This window comes from Scyliorhinus canicula, chromosome 5 (genome assembly GCF_902713615.1).
Source record: "Scyliorhinus canicula chromosome 5, sScyCan1.1, whole genome shotgun sequence".
NCBI lineage: Eukaryota > Metazoa > Chordata > Chondrichthyes > Carcharhiniformes > Scyliorhinidae > Scyliorhinus > Scyliorhinus canicula.
The window spans coordinates 211,646,186-211,667,111 of record NC_052150.1 but is presented as its reverse complement, the minus strand read 5'-3'; the positions used below and the strand labels follow the sequence as shown (position 1 = coordinate 211,667,111).

The 20,926-nt window shown below is 40.3% G+C and overlaps 1 protein-coding gene across 11 annotated transcripts in view; it reads right to left on the bottom strand.

Annotated features, from left to right (window-relative positions):
• kmt2ca (lysine (K)-specific methyltransferase 2Ca) overlaps positions 1–20,926 on the bottom strand; it is a 537,383-nt gene that overhangs the window by 278,720 nt on the left and 237,737 nt on the right. For all 11 annotated transcript variants that reach the window (XM_038798420.1, XM_038798425.1, XM_038798416.1 and 8 more), the window contains exons 6-7: positions 4,784–4,929; positions 3,739–3,848 (exon numbers count right to left, since the gene is read on the bottom strand). In XM_038798420.1, the coding sequence (XP_038654348.1) occupies positions 3,739–3,848; positions 4,784–4,929 (256 nt within the window). The remainder of the gene's footprint in view (positions 1–3,738; positions 3,849–4,783; positions 4,930–20,926) is intronic.

The following is a 20,926-nucleotide window of genomic DNA, read 5'->3' as shown; positions in this document are numbered from 1 at the left end:
AGATTTTAAGAATAACATAGATCATAAGATCTATCTTATGCTGTAATGTTCTCGGTAAACACAGTCCCTTTAAACCCACAGGCTGACTGCGATTAGACACATGGGCAGCATGGTAGCACAGTAATTAGCACTGTTGCTTCACAGCGCCAGGGTCCTAGGTTCAATTCGCGCTTGGGTCACTGTCTGTGCGGAGTCTGCATGTTCTCCCTGTATCTGCGGGGGTTTCCTATGGGCACTTCGGTTTCCTCCCAAAAGACATTGTTACATGAATTGAACATTCTGATTTCTCCCTCAGTGTACCCAAAGAGGTGCCGTAGTGTGCAACTAGGGGATTTTCACAGTAACGTCATTGCAGTGTTAATGTAAGCCTACTTGTGATAGAACATAGAACAGTACAGCACAGAACAGGCCCTTCGGCCCTCAATGTTGTGCCGAGCCATGATCACCCTACTCAAACCCACGTATCCACCCTATACCCGTAAATAATAGATTATTTTTAAAAAGATATTTGGGCAACTATGATCTGAATGGGAATAATCAGCATGGGATTACGAATGGGAAACCATGTTTGATGAACTTGTTGGGAATTTTTTGAATGATACTAAAAATTGATAATGGAATGTCAATGGACGGAGTAATTTTGGACTTTCAGAAGGCTATTTATGAAGACACCCACAGGAGGTTAATTAGCAAAAGTCATGGATTGAGGATCGACTAACAGGCAGAAAACAGAGAGTAGAAATAAAGGGGTAATTCTCGCATTGGCAGGTTATGGCTAGTGGGGTGCGACAAGGATCAGTACTTGAGCCCCAGCTGTTCAAAATATATATCAGTGATTTGGATATGGGGACCAAATGTAATCCTTCCAAGTTTACAGATGATACAAAGCTAGGTGAGAATGTGTGTTGTGAGGAAGATGTAAAGTCAGATGGGTAAGAATATAGCCGATGGAATATAATGTGGACAAATGTCAGGTAATCCATTTTGGTAGAAGGAACAGATGTGCAGAGTATTTCCTGAATGGTAAGAAATTAGAAAGTGCAGATGCACAAAGGGACCTGGGTGTTCTTGTCCACAAGTCACTGAACGCTAGCATGCAGGTACAGCATGTTATTAGGGAGGCTAATGGAATGTTAGCCTTTATTGCAAATGCTTTAATTGTATAAAAGCTTGGTTAGACCGCGCCTGGAGTACCTTTTACCTCAGAAAGGATATTATTGTCATAGAGGGAGTGCAACGGAGGTTTACCAGACTTGTTCCCGGGGTAGGGACTGTCTTATGGATAATATTTTTTATCATTAATATCTGTAACAACTCAAATGTCAGTAGCTTTATTATCTAAGTCTACTATCGCATAAAGCCATAGAAACAATAGGTTCCAGTTTCACACTGAGTTACTTAATCTTAATGGAAGCATAGATCTGGACCAGGCCACAACATCCTTAGTGTAGGGAGAAGTAACAGAATTATAAGAGTGATCCCTCCAGTACAATGGCCACTAATGACAGTGATCTTAACCACTGGCATTGGTTTTTATTCCCCTCCTTCAAAATTCAGCAACAGTGTAAGTGACAATATAGCAAGAAAAAAGTATTTCTTAAACAGTACCAAGCTGTACATGTTAATGCCACCTGTCATGTAGATCTGGAGTCACAAATGGGCCAGATTAGGTCACATTAGTGAACCAGGTGAATGTTTACAGCAATGAGAAACATAGACAATATAGGAGCAACAGGAGGCCATTCGGCCCTTCAAGCCCGCTCCGCCATTTATTATGATCATGGCTGATCAACCAACTCAATAGTCTAATCCTGCTTTCCCCCCACATCATTTGATGCCCTTCACCCCAAGTGCTACATCTAACTGCTTCTTGAAACAATGTTTCGGACTCAACTTCTTCCTGTGGTAACAACAGGCTCACCACTCTCTGGGTGAAGAAATTTCTCCTCACCTCTGTCCTAAATGGTCTACCCCGTAGCCCCCTGGTCTGGACAAACCCACCATTGGGAACATCCTTCCTGTTGACAATGGTTTCATTCCACATTTTGATTGGATTCAAATTCTGCCATCTGTCACGGTAGGATTCAAACCTGGTTCTCCAGAGCATTACCCTGGGTCTCTGGATTACTAATCCAGTGACAATACCACTATTCCACCACGCCACCACCTCTCCAATACAATACAGAACACAATACAATAGGGGCTGTTTAGCTCATAGGGCTAAATCGCTGGCTTTGAAAGCAGACCAAACAGCACGGTTCGATTCCTGTAACAACCTCCCCGAACAGGCGCCGGAATATGGCGACTAGGGGCTTTTCACAGTAACTTCATTTGAAGCCTACTCGTGACAATAAGCATTTTTCATTTCATTTCATTTCAGGAAGGATATTAAGTTTAAGGGCAGTGTAGGCCATCGAGGAGAGGTGTCAGCTGACCATGAATTAATGCAGTTCAGGTTTCAGGAGGCAGAGAAGAAGCAGGTTATGGAAGGCTAGAGGTTGAGTGGCCTGTATGAAGGACACTGCCAAAACAGAGTTTTGAGGTAGCAAAAAACACTGGACAAAAGACTATAGCAGCAACAGGAGTGAGGTCGGAGTGGAGGAAGGAAACAAAAGGTTGAAGTAGGCAGCCTTGATGATAGTCAGGGGTTTAAGTTCCATTGGTCAGACAGCAGGGCAAGTTTGTGTGCATCCTGTTCAACATGCATGAGCAATTAAGGAGGACAAGGTAGAGGTCATGACTGAAGCATTTTACACAACCTTCATATTGTCAACTCAATACATTGGCCAGAACTTGTCACTGCATTATCACTGCAGATCCTGAATAACACTGGCATTCTATGCCTCAGTTAATAAGCAGGTTGTCAATATTATTTTGATAACGCATCTAATAAACCAAAAGGTCATGACTGAAGACCTATGAACATGGTGCAAAATAGCTCACAATTACCACTCCTCTATATTCTGACCTTTTAGTTGCTAAGCTGAGCAAGGATTCCTGCCACAACTGACCTTTACAACTGGCATTATCCATCAAATATTCAGAAACTGACAGATATTTTCTTAGGCCCAAGGCACCAGTATACCTATTCACCCAATCCACAGAAGCTAGTTTGTGTCAGGTCTGAAAATCTGAACACTCTAGTGCAGAAGGAATTATTTTTTTAATGAGATCATAGCTTTTACTCAACCAACAAATTCACTCATGATATTTTTAAAAATTAATTGATGGAATGCAACACCCACATAAAGACCAAATAGTATAGTTGTTGAATTATGGAAAAAGTCTACAGCATGTTATTCCTGTTGTACATTGGTTTAAAATGCAGGATAAATACTTTGCTCAACTGTAAACTGCAGTTATGAATGTCTTTTAACTCATGGACAACCAAGCTCATAGGAGTCTTTTTTTTTGTGGATTTCCTTGCTAGCCCCAAAGGTTTTGTTGGCACCAAATTTTCAACTGCTCCAACTGGCGTTGCTGTCCCAATTAGAGATAAATTGGGATTGAAAGGATGAGCCAGCCCTTGTTCATCACTGTAAGCATCAGAAATCAAAAAGACAAAGAGACAAAAATCTGCACAGATCTTGCGGTTCCACGCCCAACGTCGGACCTGACTTTGCAAACAGCTCACATACATCATCAGTGTAGTGTTCTTGAAATAAACATTTTCTTCAAAACTCGTCGGGCTACAGTTCAGCTAGGTTAGCGTTCATCTTGCCTGAAGTTTCAACTGACCTCTGTAACCCCTGAGAGAACTGCTTTGTCCACATTCATCAGTACCTGCTCGTCTGCCTGGCACACTCCAAAAGACCATTCTGCACAACAATGGTGAACCCAACAGTGACCTGTCAACCAAAAATTAAAAATACGTAGGTGACAGTTAAAATTGTACTTTGCATTTTAAATAATTCACATAAGGACTTAACTATCTTCATATTTCTCAATACATTATGAAAATATTGCCTTGGATGTCTGATTTCTGGTCTATTTTAAAATTCAAAGTCATTTTATTTCTATTGACAATTATGCATTCGTTTAGGGCAGAACAAAATTACAGTTAGTTAATGAATCACCAAATGTGCCTAATTGTACACAGGTATCTTTTAAGCCAAGAGATAATGCTTCTATTTCTTACGCTGTTCTTCTACCAATAGCAGATACCAAACATTAGATTTATGACGTCTGGGTCACAGTGGTGAACTGTATATCCAGAGCAATAAAACATGTTTAGCGGGGATATTTTGGTTCTTTATGCATAATCTTAGACTAACTTACAAAAAAACTCAATAAGGCAATACAATATACTATTGAACATTTCAAACTATAAAAAGACAAGCTTTTCTTTTATATAGTGGAAAATTATTTTAATGCACATGACAAGCTACAACCATCCTTTGAATAAGGAAGGATTCTGCAAGTCATCACCTACTATAAAATATCACATAATTACTTCAGACATCCGTTGCGAACACAATAAAAGGTATAGACTAATCAAGTACTACATGGTCCTGCGCAGGGCAAGTCAAGATTGATTGCGTTTTGAAGAGTTAGAACAAATAATTAAAGATTAACACCACTGGTTGGTAAATAACTAATTAAAGCTATATAAATTTAACACTGCAAGATCAATGGGGAACTTGGAAATGCCACACAAAATCTATTAGGATATGGAATATGCCACAACTGGCTATCGAACCAAAGTCAATCACAACCATTAACACAGAAATAGATAATTCCTTGGAGAAACAATTCATTAAGACCATATCTATGTTTTAAATACCTGAAGGTTCAAATAAGGCCTGGACATCAATATCATCAGGAAGGCCAACTTGACTGAGCTCATCCCAATATCTGCTCGTCTGTTCTTCTGAAGCCACTGGAACATTAATACACGTGGACAGAGACGCTGCAGTTTGGCAAGGAGACCTGATGAACAGTTCATGAAAAAAAAGTAAAAAGTAGTAATTCAAAATATTTCGCTCAAGTTTGAATTAATTGCTAAAGCTTCAATTTTATGCCTGTACATTCTGCAAACCACCTTTAATTGTGACCTCTCAACTAACATTGCAAATTGCTTAGGACCTGTGATCAACAGAACTTTAATATGTAGCAAATGTATGTGCTTTATAACATGTATTCTGTGAGGTGGCTACATATCCTCCGTTTCCGGGCTGGTGCGCTGTAGAGTTTTTTCTGGTCGGCACGGTCATTCCCAAAATGCAGCTGGTCAACTATAGTCAATAGGCGAAATATTCCAAGTACACAATTTAAATTTCTTTTTGCAGAAATATTTGGAATATCTGTTGTCATAGATTGAATCAATAGATGTGAGCTAATAAAGAGACAATGGATATTCCTTGATCACTTCACCCTTATCTTTCTTAGAAGATGGATGCACAACAACTTAATAACATGGAACTTTTAGAGTCACAATTGTCTCACACAGTTAGTTCTGTTACTTGTATATCTCTCATGGTGTGGGATAATGTACCGTTTTAATGAGACAGACGTTCTGCATCATGTGATATATTATTATTCTGCTGATAAGGTACTGCCGTGTCCTTTAAGCCACAGCCTAATTGGCAAATAAACAGCCTGTTGTTTGGTGAGGAAATTTTAGAGTCTATATATTTCAAAAGTTTTAGGTTACAAGTCAATGACTGACTGGATATCTCCTTATGAAAAAATGTTTAGCAGAAGAACAAAGTATGATGTCAGATGTGAGGCAGGGCCCCTGATTCCTGAATTTTCTAATACACTAGAAAATCTCCCTTGATCCCAACAATGGTTCACCTGTTGCAAAGGGAAATATACTGGATGCAGAAGGATACACAGCTCCAGTAAAATAAGTTGGAAATCACAAGTGTACGAAATCTCCCAGGAAACAGTAACATATTGATATATTCCTTACCTAATTGTGGGCAAAAATAAATCTTTGACAGAAATCCATTCTGCATTTTTTTGTAAAATTTTGTTGAAGGTTTCGTATTTCTGCAGATAGTGAGCTGAAATGTGTCAAACTAATTTACATCTTCCCTTCGTTTTTTAAATATAAATTTAGAGTACCCGATTCATTTTTTTCAATTAAGGGGCAATTTAGCGTGGCCAATCCACCTAGCCTGCACATCTTTGGGTTGTGGGGGTGAAACCCACGCCAAGCACGGGGAGAATGTGCAATCTCCACACAGACAGTGACCCAGAGCCGGGATCGAACCTGGGACCTCGGCGCTGTGAGACAGCAGGGCTAACCCACTGTGCCACCGTGCTGCCCACATCTTCCCTTCTTTACCATATAGCTCTGCACTTCTTTCCAAAACATGTGTAAACTATTTTCTTTAAAAATACAACCGCACTTTTTAAAAGAATTATTCTGAATGACACTGTTGGATTTTCAATTATTGTCCATCCCAAGATGTTTTGATACAATGGACCTGCACTTTGAACTACCGTAGTCCTTGTGGTAATAAATTTCACTTTTTACATGTGTATGGTACTTATATAAAACTGTAGCACTATGATTACATTGGTTAAGCTGCAGTACCTCATTTTGGCATTTCCTGGCTCCTTCACATTGTACTGCAGAGTAACTCCTATGGTCTAGCTACCATGTTTGGAGGTCCGGGGGGGGGGGGGGGGGGGGGGGGTTCTCATATGGTTCTGCAAAACATTCTGCAAAAGTCCAAGTTTGCTATCAAGGTTTAGAACCTCAACAGGCTGGAAGTTTTACTTTGGTCACTTGTGTCTCTTCAGCTAAGAGTGGTTTGGAAACTTGCATTAAGTCTCAACTCAAACTTCTCTCATGGGCACAGGTCTCTGCTATCGAACACTGTTATGGATATTTCAAGTACAGAAAATGCTAGTAATGCTTACATCATTTACTTGTAATTTATATAATTTTTACATCATAGTTACAAAGCTTTTCATTTATGGAATGAATAATTAAAATAGCAATTAAGCTACCTGACTGGTTTATCTTCTTTTTACAGATGGGTTTTGCAGATTTTCCCCAATCCCCCACTCTATCATTATCATCTAGCCAGGAAATCAATGCTGGATCAATGAAGAGCGCAGGAGAGCATGTCAGGAACAGCTTCAGGTGCATCTAAAAATGAATGCCCTGGTGAAGCTATAGCACAGGGCTACTTGTGTGCCAAACATAAGCAGCATGTGGCAGAGCTAATTGATCCAACAACCAACTAAACAAATCCAAGCTCAGCAAACTTGCCACAGATTTTTAGATACTTTGGAAATAAAAGGATATGGGGAATCAAGGACTGTGGAGGCAAGGTGGAAGATCGTTTATGACCTTGATAGCAGAGCAGTCTTGGAAGGGTCTACTTCTATTTCTTATGTCAAGAGACTTTCCTAACATTAATGATATTGCTGCACTACAGATAAACGTCTTCCGGAGTGGCTTAAATAGTTAGCTAATCGTAAAAACTAACACTCCTTAGTCATCTAACGTTCAAATATTTATTCAATTCTCAAATTATCTTCAAACTACAGGCCTCCACGAACTAAAATATGCAAAATACTATGGATGCTGGAATCTGAAACAAAAACAGAGAATTCTGAAAAGCAGCATCTGTAAAAAGAGAAAACAGTCCACATTTCGAGTCCGTTTGCCTCTTCACTAGCTACGTTTTTCCAGTATTCTCTGTTTTTGCCTCCACTACCTACTGGGTGGTCCATTATAAAAGTATTTTGATCTAAACTCCGGGAACCTCGCATCCTGTAGCGTTCCTTAAAAAAGAAATCCAAAATCCTAGTTATTAAAGAATGAAGGCACAAGATTCCATGGTTTAAAACATGGTATTTTATAAGAGGAGAGATGGTAGCATTGTGACATTGTCACTGGACTAGTAATCAAGAGGCCCAGGCTAAACCTCTGAGGACACGGATTCAAATCTCTCTGTGGGAGCTGGTGGAATCTGAATTCCATTAATAAATCTGGAATAATCACGCTAATTTCAGTAATAGCGATTATAACAACCGTCACTGATTGTTGTAAAAACTCGTCTTTCCTTTATGGAAGGAAATCTACCCGGTCTGGCCTACATGTGACTCCAGACCCACAGCAATGTGGTTGACTCATAACAGTCCTCTGAAATGGCCCAGCAAGCTTTTCGGTTCAAGGGCAATGAGCGCTGACCTTGGCAGCGATGCCCACATCCTATGATCGAATATAAATAAAAGAAACAAATACAAGAGTTAAACAAAGAAGGGGCAGCATGGTGGGGCAGTGGATAGCACTGCTGCCTCACGGCGCCGAGGTCCCAGGTTCGATAACGGCTCTGGGTCACTGTCCGTGAGGAGTTTGCAAATTCTCCCGTGCTTGCGTGGGTTTCACCCCCACAACTCAAAAGATGTGCAGGGTAGGTGGATTGGCCATGTCAAATTGCCCCTTAATTGGAGGAAATGAATTGGGTACTCTAAATTTATTTTTAAAAAAGAGTTAGACAAAGAAACAATAAATGCCATCTTGGGTAACCACATAAACCCAAACACAAAATCATGAATTAATAGGCAAATTGCAGTCGATTATAAGCTATAAATTACACATTAAACAGCAGCTACACACAACAAAGAAATCTTACAAATTGGCTCGGCAGTTCACTCAGCACATCCTGTGCCACTAAATGTTCTTCTGCCTTCCCCGTGAAGAATTTCAGCTCTTCTTCCTCTTGGATTTAACCTAATGTCCAGTCAACAGCAGTATAACCAGAGCTCCATAGACTCAGTCTTCACCAAAAAGGCCGCACATTTGAAGAACTGCCTCAATTTTACTTGAGGAAGTCTGGATGGCGTAAATCCACCAAAGTATCTTCAAATAACAGCAACTGCATATTTGCCTATTCTCAGATTCTGCATTTACCCCGTCTTCTTCAGCTTGCCTGTTCTGCACCCATTGGGCATCATCACCTGGTTTGGATGGTGTTGTGTCCTTTTTTGATTTCAACCAGTTTCAGTCTCCTCAAAGGTTTTGGTTTATAATCTTAGTTTCAGTCTCAGTTTCCTTTTTCAGTTTCTCTTTTCAATTAGGGTCTGTCTCAAAAAGTACAAGCTATGAAACCATCGATTCCATCAAAATTCTCCAAGCTTGAGACCCTATAGAATTTGAACAAATCTGCATTTCTTCCATGTTTCCTCCACTAATTGTCCTGTTAAACATTCCAATGTAGTGACTCTCTTTTATATCTATGATAACGCTAACTTTAAAATGCACCATTTTGTAGTTATTGATGCCAAAACTTTCTCTCTTAGATTCCTGTGCCATTACAACTCTTTGGCCAGCTCTGCCATCTTCTGGATTATTATTCATCAGGTTTATCAGAACTCCTGTTCACCAGTTTCCTAAATATTCCATCAAACAATCAAATACTGTTTCAGATACATGTCAGCACTCTGTTTGCACCCAGTATAGATTGCCCAGTGTAACTCCCTAATTCACTACGGCAAAGTCCTCTCTGGATTGGTGGTCAGTAGCAAATAGCTGTTGCTAGTTTCCACTCTTTTATCCCTCTCCTCAGGACCTCCATTTTATTTAATAATTATCTTTATTGTCACAAGTAGGCTTACATTAACACTGCAACGAGGTTACTGCGGAAAGCCCCTAGTCGCTACAATCCGACACCTGTTCGGGCACACTGAGGGAGAATTCAGAATGTCCAATTCACCTAACAGCACGTCTTTTGAGACTGTGGGAGGAAACCGGAGCACCTGGAGGAAACCCACACAGTTGGTTCAGCTGTAAAGAAGTCGTAAGTTGTAATCAAACTCTTTTTCATACAATGTCTATACCCGCTCCCCATTTGTCTTTTTTAATTCTACCAAGTGATCTATATCCTTGTACTCTTGTCCAACCTGAGAATGAAGAAAAGTACAGCACAGGAAAACGCCTCCGGATATCTACCCTGTCTCTCTCTCTCTCATCATTTTTTGCTTGGAATGAAATCCATATGAAAAATAATGTGGTTAATTGACAATATCCAAATGTAGCCATAAAATTGAAAAGCAAGCATCCCTGATCATTGTCACATTCCTCCGAGTGTAATGACAATGGTTCAGGGGTTTGGACCGTGAGCAGATCAGAACTCTATGCTACAGTTGATATCTAGTCACACGGATGAAAAAGATTTTGAGCTGGGGACAAAAAGAGAAAAATAGACGTAATTAAGATTTTAACAAGCCTTAGCAAGAGTGAAGTATTTAAGCTGCTAAATTACACATGCTACTACAATACTCTACTTCCCTTCCTTATTTCCATCCCCTCCTAACATGCACCACCCTCGGCAACCATTCACCAAGCACTACTTCCTTAATTTTTGCAAATAAACCAGAACTGACAATCAACTATAATTTTAGACAAAATCCAATTTGGCTCTTAGTACAGTTGCATCATCACATTTCAACATCACTGAAAACTGAGGACCAGGATGTCAAATAAACAAATGCAGTTCAGTTCCGTATCGACATTTGCACAGAAAATAGTAAATCACTAGGGAGGCATTACAATAGTGCATTACTTCCCGGACTGTCTGAGTCACAGACTGTAGGAGCGGTTTCAAGACTGGAAAAGATGGCTATTTAATCAAGCTTGTTACGTGTACACGGATAACAGACTGGATATCAGCCAAGACCCGTACCGAACAAAGAGCCGAGTACAGTAATTATACAACGTTCAAAGATCAATAGCCCACCCCAGTTGAACGCGATCCAATCCCTAAAGCTGCTTCTTTTAAACTTATCCAATAGAATTGCAAGCAGTATTTAAACTTCACCCAATAGAGTCACAAGCAGCGCATGATTGATCATCATTTTGACAGCTGCTTACAATCCCTTTGGTCAAGTGAGCTATCCTAAATCCCATTTGGCTACTTGTTATTAGTATGTCCTAAAAATACATGTTTAATGGTTAATAATGATTACTCAGTCCTATAATTCATCTCAATTCTTAATAAAGCAACTTATGTAAAGCTACTCATGCTAACGATTCTGTTTTAAGAGATATCATCGCTGAATAGGTTGGTCAAAATAGGTTGGTCATTAGATAACTTATTTTAATCCATTCCAAAACCTATCCCACAGAATACAAGCAAAAAAATGTAACCAGTTTCCTTAAAGGTATACCATGCCGCAACACTGGATAGCAAAGAAATATAAGCACAATGCTTTTCACCAAGAACAGCAGACTATGTAGATCAATCTGTTCACCTTCCAACTTACTGTACCAAAGTGACATGGTGGGGGTTCAGATGATTTCTTAGAGATTCGTTAGATTGCAGTGTTCAGATATATTCACACATAATGAAATAGTCCATATCTACATACAAAACCTAGGCAATATCCAGAATTGTGATAATCCAAAATCTACCAGGTGCACTGAAACACTTCGGCAACATTCCCATTATTCATGACCTCCATCATCTAGAAGGATTATGGCAGCAGGTAAATGCAAGCAACATTACCTCAGAGTCACTTGCCATACAATTCCTCACCCTTCCAGGGTCAGGTTCTGAAGCTCCATACCTAACAGCGCTGCAGCAGTACATTCACCAAACAAGCTACCAACAAAAAATCAACACACCACCACCTTCTCATGGGCGCCATGGGCCGGGTAATAGATGATGACCTTGTCACAATTCCCATTTCTAATCTTAGCCAGTTATCTGATGTATTCATAAGACCGAGGAGATGTAGGCCACTCAGCCCATCGAGTCTGTTCCTCCACTCAATGAGATCACAACTGATTTCATGTGATAATCCTCAACTCTACTTTCCCGTCTAATCCCCATAACCCTTGATTTCATTACGGATTAAATATCTGTCCATCTCAGTCTTAAATATACTGAACCCAGACTCTACTGGCCTCTGCAGTAAAGAATTACACAGATTCACTACCCTTAAGTGAAGAAATTTCTCCTAATCTTGGTCTTAAATGGGCAACTCTTACCCTGAGATTATGCCCCCTGGTCCTAGACTCTCCCACAAGAGGAAACATCCTCTCAGCCTAGGTCAAGCCCCTTGAGAATACTACATGTCTCAATAAGGACACCCCTCATTCTTCTAAACTCAAATGAGTACAGGCCTAACCTACTGATCCTCCACTCACCAGGCTAAATTGCTGGCTTTTAAAGCAGACCAAGCAGGCCAGCAGCACGGTTCAATTCCCGTGCCAGCCTCCCCGGACAGGCGCCAGAATGTGGCGACTAGGGGCTTTTCACAGTAACTTAATTGAAGCCTACTCATGACAATAAGTGATTTTCATTTCATTCATTCATTCATTCATTTCATAAGAAAATCCCTCCATACCCGGGATCAACCGAGTAAGCCTTCTCTGGACTGCCTCCAATGGCATTATATATTTCTTAGCTATCTATTCAGAACTAGTGAGACCTGACTTTGTGGGAATTATTATGGATAAATTGGACAGCAACTTCAGGCATTCACACGTGCGCAGTTAAATGTGGAACCGCAGAAGCTGCCAGAGATACCCCATTCCTTAATGGTACACTGTTGCAGTCCTGCGACATTGAACTTACTGCAACAGCATGATCTGTTGTGTTTTCCCACCAATGCCATACTGAAAATAGCAGAAAACATTAGGACTGGTGTAGGTAGGACTGGGTGAGATTTTGAAAAATTTAATAAGTGATCATTTCTGATGCATAACCTCTCTGGCCCTGAAACTTCAATTTTACAGCTATGGAGCCTCATTGTCCAAGAATATTGGAGATTCTTTTCAAATGTTTCCATCTGTTTCTCATCCCTCTCCTTTAATCTGATCTACATTTCCTACTAGTTATTTAAATCCAAGTTATATTTTTGGCTTTAAACCCCCGGGTTTGGGCTTTGTATACCTCACTGAGAAGTCTTCAGTTTGATTGGTTGCAAGGCTTCACTCTTGCTTTCACTGGTCACTGTCAGCATAGATCCCTGTAGAGGCTGTCAAGCTAGAACAGGCACCCAATTACAGAAAGCCTCCCCTCTGAAACTTAACAAAACATTTGTGGGCCAGCTGACAGCAAATTGATTGACATGTGCCATTACTTCACCGATGACATCATGTCCAATGCATCACCAACTTAATCCGCATCACTATATAAATGACTTCTGTGAACTTTAACAGGTTATCAATTCTTGACGCAAATGGTAAGGAATCCACAAATAAACTGGCAATACCAGGATCAAAGCTCAATTGATAATTGAAGTATTAACTATAAGTAATCTTTTAATAGACATTAAAGCCAAGTATTCTGGTAGTTTCTAGTCTTGGAATTCAATTTTAATAATCCATAGAATCATACACCATAGGTTATTCAGCCCACCTTACCAGATCTTTGAGGTGCCATCCAATTCATCCAAATCCCCAGTTCTTTACCAGTTTGTCTGCTAATTATTTTCTCATTTAAAAAAAAGGTATATCTACTTTCCTTCTGAAGGATACTTTTGAATCCACTTCCACCACTCTTGCAGGTAATGAACTTTTCAGAAAACAAAAATTCTCTTCATCTCACCCTTGGCTTTTATGCCAATTCTCTTAAATTGTGTCCTCTGGTTACCAATCCGCCTGATATAAACTATTTCTCCCTATATGATCCCAAATCCCTCAATTTTGAGTATCTCTATTATATCACCATTTACCTTCCTTAGCTCCAAAGAGAACAATCCTAGCTTTCATAGAAACGAATTTCACAGATCTAAGACTATGCTGGTAAAACTCTTTGCACCCTCACATATTTTCTTAAGTACGATGCCCAGAATTGGACACAATGGGCGGGGTTTACTGTGCAACCAGTTGCTTGTTTTGCAGAGGCGAGAGGCAGCTAACCATTGACGGGCAGCCGTCCTTCAGGTCCAGCCGTCGTCAACAGGGTTTGCCGCTAAATACACCCTTCGCTACCAGGAAACCCGTGGCAGAGGTGCACCTTCGGCGGGTTCAGAAGATTCTGCTGGTGTGACCGGCCGGAAGGTTCTGGCCAATATTCTATGTAAGATGTAACCAGCGAGTTAAAAAGGTTTACGATGACTTCCATGCTTTTATTCTTTATTGAATGAATGGAGAACTGTCACGGGCAGGGTAGACAATTTACCGGATTTATAAAGTCTGTTGACGTTGGGTGGGAATTTCTGGTTCCAGGGTGCGTGGGACCGGAAAATCTCAAGTCAAGGATACCATTTTACTGCAGGTCTATTTTCCGGTACCCTATCAAATTTTTTTAAGTCTCAGTACAAAAGCATCAAGCCCCCCCTCCCCTGTTGTTTCATTGAAGAACTTGACCAAGTTAAAGAGACACAATTTGGCTTTAATAAATCCATGTAATCTATGTCAACCATCATTTATTAACCTATGTTTTGATCCACAATTATATCTAAATGTTTTCGCACTACCACCGTTAGGTTGACTAGTAGATAGTTAGGTGTTTCATCTCTCTTGTTCCTTTTTGGAACAGAGTTGTAATAATTAAACCCTCCTGCCCTCTGGTATCACTCCCATACGCAAACAGTGACTGAAAATGCGGTGGCTGGAACCTCTGCTATTTCCATCCTCATCTGTCAGAAACACAGGGAGCATCCCAATTTGAACTGGGTGACTTTTTTGCTTTGACTACTATCAATCATTTTAGAACGTATTTTCTTTTAATCCTATCCAATTTCCAAGGCTGTAACATAGCAGCATCCTTTTCTTTAGTGAAGACGGATGCAAAATACGGACTTAGTATCTCAGCATTTAGCGCCTCCACAAGATGATTTCCCTTTTGGTTCTTAATCAGCCCCATTTTTCATGTAGTTAGGTTTTTACTCTTTTTAATGCTCTATTTTTATATTACCTATTAATCTTTTCTCATGTAGTTTCTTTGCCCATATGTCTTTTTCTTTTTTGCTTTACAATTCCTTTCTCCAGCTTTATTATGTTATGAACCGGATATTAATCATAAATCTCATCCTTCTGCTCCATTTTAACCTCAATGTCTTTAATTAATTATCGAGGGAGTTCCAGGTTTGGATGTCCTCTCTTCCTCTACAAAGAAGCATCTCTCGCTTTCACCCGAAATATCTCTTTGATAAACTCCCATTGCTTATTATCCTGCCAATCTTTGTTTCCACTCCACCTAGGTCAGATCCTTTTTGACTCACTGAAATTAACACTTGCCGTTGAGATTTTCACCATTAGTCACACTTTCAACTAACTATTCTAAACCTAATGATATTGAAGCTATTTATCCGGCAGTATGGCCATCAATTATCATACAATGGAAATGTATCTATCTGAAAACACACAAACCAATACTATCTTGATATTTGGTGCACAATTTACACTTATGTACAAATTTTTACAATTGTTATTCCATAAATCACATACAAGTTACACTGATATACAAATGACACACTTGTGTTTATTTCGTGAAGCAGTGATTCATAATCCAAAAATTAAAGTAAAATTATTCTAATTTATTCATGTTATCCTTTAATGAAGGGCCACAGCTGTGCTCTTTACTGAAAATGCAGCAAAGTACTGACATTCAAATTCTTCAAATATTTACCATTAATTAGTACATCTCCCATGGTGTTGCCCACAGTGAGCCAGAGAATAAATTGTTTTCTAACTACCAACTAGAGGCCGAGACTAATATTTCAGAGAATACAAGTTTGATGAATGCAGGAATTTAGACATACTGGATTCTAAACATTTGGCCTGGGTTGGGGTGTGTTTGACTACAGTAGTCATGCTTTTAAAAGAATCTTGCTTTGCAAGAGAAGAAAGCTTTTAGGAGCAAGAAGTCAAATTGACCATTGTAAAAGCTTGGCATAATGCACTGCTGTTTGACTAAGAGGGGGAAAGGGGGTCCCTGGAGAGATAGTATTTTCAGCTTGGGAAGTTTATTTGTTTTTCAGCTGGGAGGGATGATGTCATTGCAGGGTGGAGCCAAGATATTCAGACATTTCGAGAAAGCTTTTGAGTTGATTTCTAATCTGACTAACACGGAGTCCACAAGTAAGTTATTTTGCTCTCACAGCAGGATAGTTAAAAAATATTAATAGTATTTAAAGCAGTGCAGATTTGTCTGAGGGCAAGGAAGAAGCTGAAACTACCCAGTTGATACGTTTTGAAGATATCCAGCCAGAGTTTGCAGGGGTTCTAATAGGGGCCAAATTTGTTCCGGAAAACAAGTATTACTCTGTGCCAATTAAATGTAGGATGGATTGAGAGCTGCATGTTTTTTCCTTTCTTGTTGTTTAATTGGGAATAGCTATAGTAAGTAAGGGTATTATATTCACTGTATTTAGCAGTATTGTTTAAGGGGTAAGTGTAAGTTATTTTAGGGTGTGAGGTTAAGAACTTCGGGACCCAACCCGGCCGACCTTTGCGGCCCATGCCGGCCGATCTGCTCGACCCACCATTTTCTCTTACCTTGTTTGTTGCTGACAAAAATGGAGGAAATGGTTTTGGTCTCTTTGGCCCCAATGGTCCCTTTGGCCCCCCCCGAACTTGAAAAAAAAAAGGCTGCAACCATATAAAAAAAACACGGCTGCACTGCGCATGCGTGCCTGATCATCCCGATAGTTGTGCACCGATGATTGGGCACACATGCGCAGTGCGGCCATATTTTTTAAACCTGTTCCTCGCCATTTTGAAGGCTGCACGCAGCCGTCATTATTAAAGCCGGCTGCTGCAGCTGTTGCGCGCGGATTTGCGCGATCGGGAGCGCCACGACAGAGGGCTCCATGATCCTCCCGACATCCGCCCACGACCCACCCACAGGTCGTGCCCCTGAGTTTGACAATGCCTGCACTACACCATCCACCCCACCCTATCCCCATAACCCCACCTAATCTGCACATCCCGAGACACTAAGCGGAAACTTAGCATGGGAAATCCAACTAACCCGCACATCTTTGGAATGTGGAGGAAACAGGAGCACCCGGAGGAAACCCACACAGATATGGTGAGAATGTACAAATGCCACACAGACAGTGACCCAAGGCCGGAATTGAACCCGGGCCCCTGGCGCTGTGAGGAGCCACCGTGCCGCCCCACTGATTTGATGGGTTGGCTGTTACGTCAATAATTAATTTACTTGTGTCCACTGCTCTATTAATGCATGGATCTTTTAAAGTTTTGCTGGCCTATAAATTTATTACTTCATTGCTGCCCACATCTCCAGTTAATTCATTGGTACCTGTTGCCACAATTGCTTGATGCCAGTGCTGCCTTAATTAATTTTCTTACTGTCCACATAGAAATATTTTTGTGTAACCTATGGCAACATCACACTAGCTTATATATTTTTTGATAAATTTACTTTGAAGACCAGCCAAAATCTATTTTCTATATGAAAACCCCCACTGACTCAAAAATTTCTGACGCTGATAAAACAATAACCAGAGGCAGGGACAATTAACACCTTGGGTGGTTAAATGCACTCCATAAATGTAACTTGTTGTAATTGTTCAATTCAAAAAAATCAAACGTACATATATCTGAATCAATCACAAAACATATTGCAACTAACTTCCGAGGCTGGGTGCTTCCCTGAAGCAAAACATTCAGTAATAACCTGCAAGCTCTTGTCACTGGGTAGAGCCAAGTTTGGGTCCTGGTTACTTTAAATGCAGTTGAATTTTCAACTCATACATGCAACGACTGTACCAATCAGGAGCCAGTAGCAATTGGTTAACACTGCTGTTCCGGTAATTTATTGAGTTGTGCCCACTGCTCTATTAAGACATGGATATTTTGGTGCGCTTGCTGGTCTATGAATTTATTAATATATTGCTGCCTACTTCTCCATTTAATTAATTAGCTGCTACAGTAACTTAATTGACTTGATGTTCATAATTCGTTTCCTGCTGCCCACACAGAAACATTTTTGGTCACGTTTGTACTTTAGATGATTAATAGTTTTGGATAATATGCCAGCACAATATGTTAACCCAAAACTATTAAATAAACACAATCCTTCTCTAGCACACAAGTCCAGTAAAGAGTTTTGAACATGGTGAGGTGATCATTTGCAGAATCAAATAAGACCCAGGCTAATTTTAAAAAGTCAATTTGAGCACCAGCAAGCTCGTCGACTGCGGGGCCCGATCTTGTCCGGATCTAGTTTCCATGCACATACGCACGCCCAATGAGGATTAGGAAACTTGGCTGATTTTCCCTCTTTCCAACCTAGCAAACCCAATATCTTCACGACTGCTTAAACAGCGCTCGGCTGAGGATTGAAACTGGTTTGCATGGCTCATCTACTCAAGTTAGAATGGTTGAGCCACTGGACACCCATGGTTTGTCTTTTCGATGGGGAGTTGACCAGTGATAATGTCCTTCTGAATGCCCCCAGGTAGGATAACACTATGTAGTGACCAAAATAATTATCTGAATCATTAACATTCAAATTCAAAAAGGTAAACATTTTTTAAAAAAACAAGGCAGCAAAACAGCAGTCGACATTTTACAGAATTTCTGGAGCACTGGCTATGTACATATAGATGCACCTAACTGGTACAAAAAAGATTACATTAAAGGTTGCGAGCTATTTCATTTAGGGTCAAATTGATAGTTCAATGGTTGCCGGAGAGATGAATGAATCATCAGCTTCAATGAACTGCCACTCACAATAGCCCTACTTTGAAATTATAGGGATGATCTCAGCAATAACCTTTCAAGAAAGAAAGCAATTAAAATAATAAATGAATCCATATTCTTATTCGGTTTAAAGATGCAATTTTGAGCACACATTGAGTGCTGATCACATCATCAGACAAAATTGGCTGCGTGAGCAAAGGCATTGCTGATTACAGATCTTAGAATTTCAACTGTGAACACCAGTTCAGTTCCTTCACAATGCTGAGCTGAGTGACTCTTCAAGTACATCAAATTCACAAACCATCTTCTCCTTTGACCTCCCCCCCCCCCCCCCCCCCCCTTTTTAATAACCACATTTTCCCCAAGTCAGAACTTGGCAAATGTGACTCTGACGCCATCAGAAGGCGGCTTAAGCTTCGCACAGATGGCAGGCAGCAGATTGGAACAGTGCTGTCTGACAGCTCTCCGATACAATGGAATAGAGGTGAATCCTTATATAAACTTCCAGTTCAGTAATACCAAGTCTCAGAGCAATGAAGAAAGGCAGCAATTTACCTGGATATCGGGTACCGGGCAGAGATTTGAGCAATATGGTAGGGAGGTGAGGAAGTGATAAATAATAAAAAAGAGCCAGTGTGCTCATTAAGTGACTTTTTACACTTCTTAGAGCTTGCTATTATCCTAACCTCCTTTACAATGGATACTAGTAAATCTCTCCTGACGCCTTGTAGTATAACGATAATGGTGTGTTACAGCTAGCAATAGCCGCCCTGAATACGCAGCTATTGTTGGGGATTATCCATTTTGCTGACCTAACAGAGAATGTTTTTCAGCTATTCCCTTTTTGTTAGCTAATTTAATTCAATTAGGCAGCCCTGCATCTCGCAAGAGGATAGTTTGCACCATGATGCTCATCTTGGTGATGTTAATTTATTTTCAAATTGACCTTCAAAATCATGAAAATTTGATTAATTTGGGCTGGGGCCTCAGCTATTTGCGAACTATATTAATGACTTGGATGAAGGACAGACTGCATTGTAAAGTTTGCTAACAATAAAAAAAAGGTAGGAAAACAAGTTGCGAAGTGGATAGAAAGAACCAGCAAAGGGAGGGAGGTAGGTTAAGTTAGTTTGCAACGAATTGCCAGATACAACATGAGAAAATATGAGAGTTTGCCCATGTTGGTGGGAAGAATAGAAAAGCAGATGTTAGGGAAACAAAGGTAGTTCGAAGGATTTTATATTTGTATTGGTAAATATTCGAAATAAAGCATGGTTTTAAGTGGGTTTAATTTAATGTTTCCATGCCTGGAAGGGTAAAATTCATGCTGGACAAAGGTGTTTGGGACTGGTTAAGTTCCAACTGTGTCTCTATAGTGCTTAGAGAAGACAACAGTATGAAGCATAAATAAAAGGCATAAGCATGTACGGGTTGCTTAGCAACTGGGGCCTTGAGAGTTGAAGAAACTTTAAGTTTTAGTTCAGTTAGCTTGATTGCAGTTGAAGATAGGTACACAGAGAGAAGGCAGCCCCCATAGCTCTGCTACAAGCAGTTAGTTTTAGGAGACTAATGAGGGAATGTCACTCAACTTTGCAAGAAGAAAAGTCATACCATGGAGTAATGGTTAAGAAAACAAGTGCAGGTTCTGAACATAAGAACATAAGAACATAAGAACTAGGAGCAGGAGTAGGCCATCTGGCCCCTCAAGCCTGCTCCGCCATTCAATTAGATCATGGCTGATCTTTTGTGGACTCAGCTCCACTTTCCGGCCCGAACACCATAACCCTTAATCCCTTTATTCTTCAAAAAACTATCTATCCTTATCTTAAAAACATTTAATGAAGGAGCGTCAACTGCTTCACTGGGCAAGGAATTCCATAGATTCACAACCCTTTGGGTGAAGTTCCTCCTAAACTCAGTCCTAAATCTACTTCCCTTTATTTTGAGGCTATGCCCCCTAGTTCTGCTTTCACCCACCAGTGGAAACAACCTGCCCGCATCTATCCTATCTATTCCCTTCATAATTTCACATGTTTCTATAAGATCTCCCCTCATCCTTCTAAATTCCAACGAGTACAATCCCAGTCTACTCAACCTCTCCTCGTAATCCAACCCCTTCAGCTCTGGGATTAACCTAGTGAATCTCCTCTGCACACACTCCAGCGCCAGTATGTCCTTTCTCAGGTAAGGAGACCAAAACTGAACACAATACTCCAGGTGTGGCCTAACACCTTATACAATTGCAGCATAACCTCCCTAGTCTTAAACTCCATCCCTCTAGCAATGAAGGACAAAATTCCATTTGCCCTCTTAATCACCTGTTGCACCTGTAAA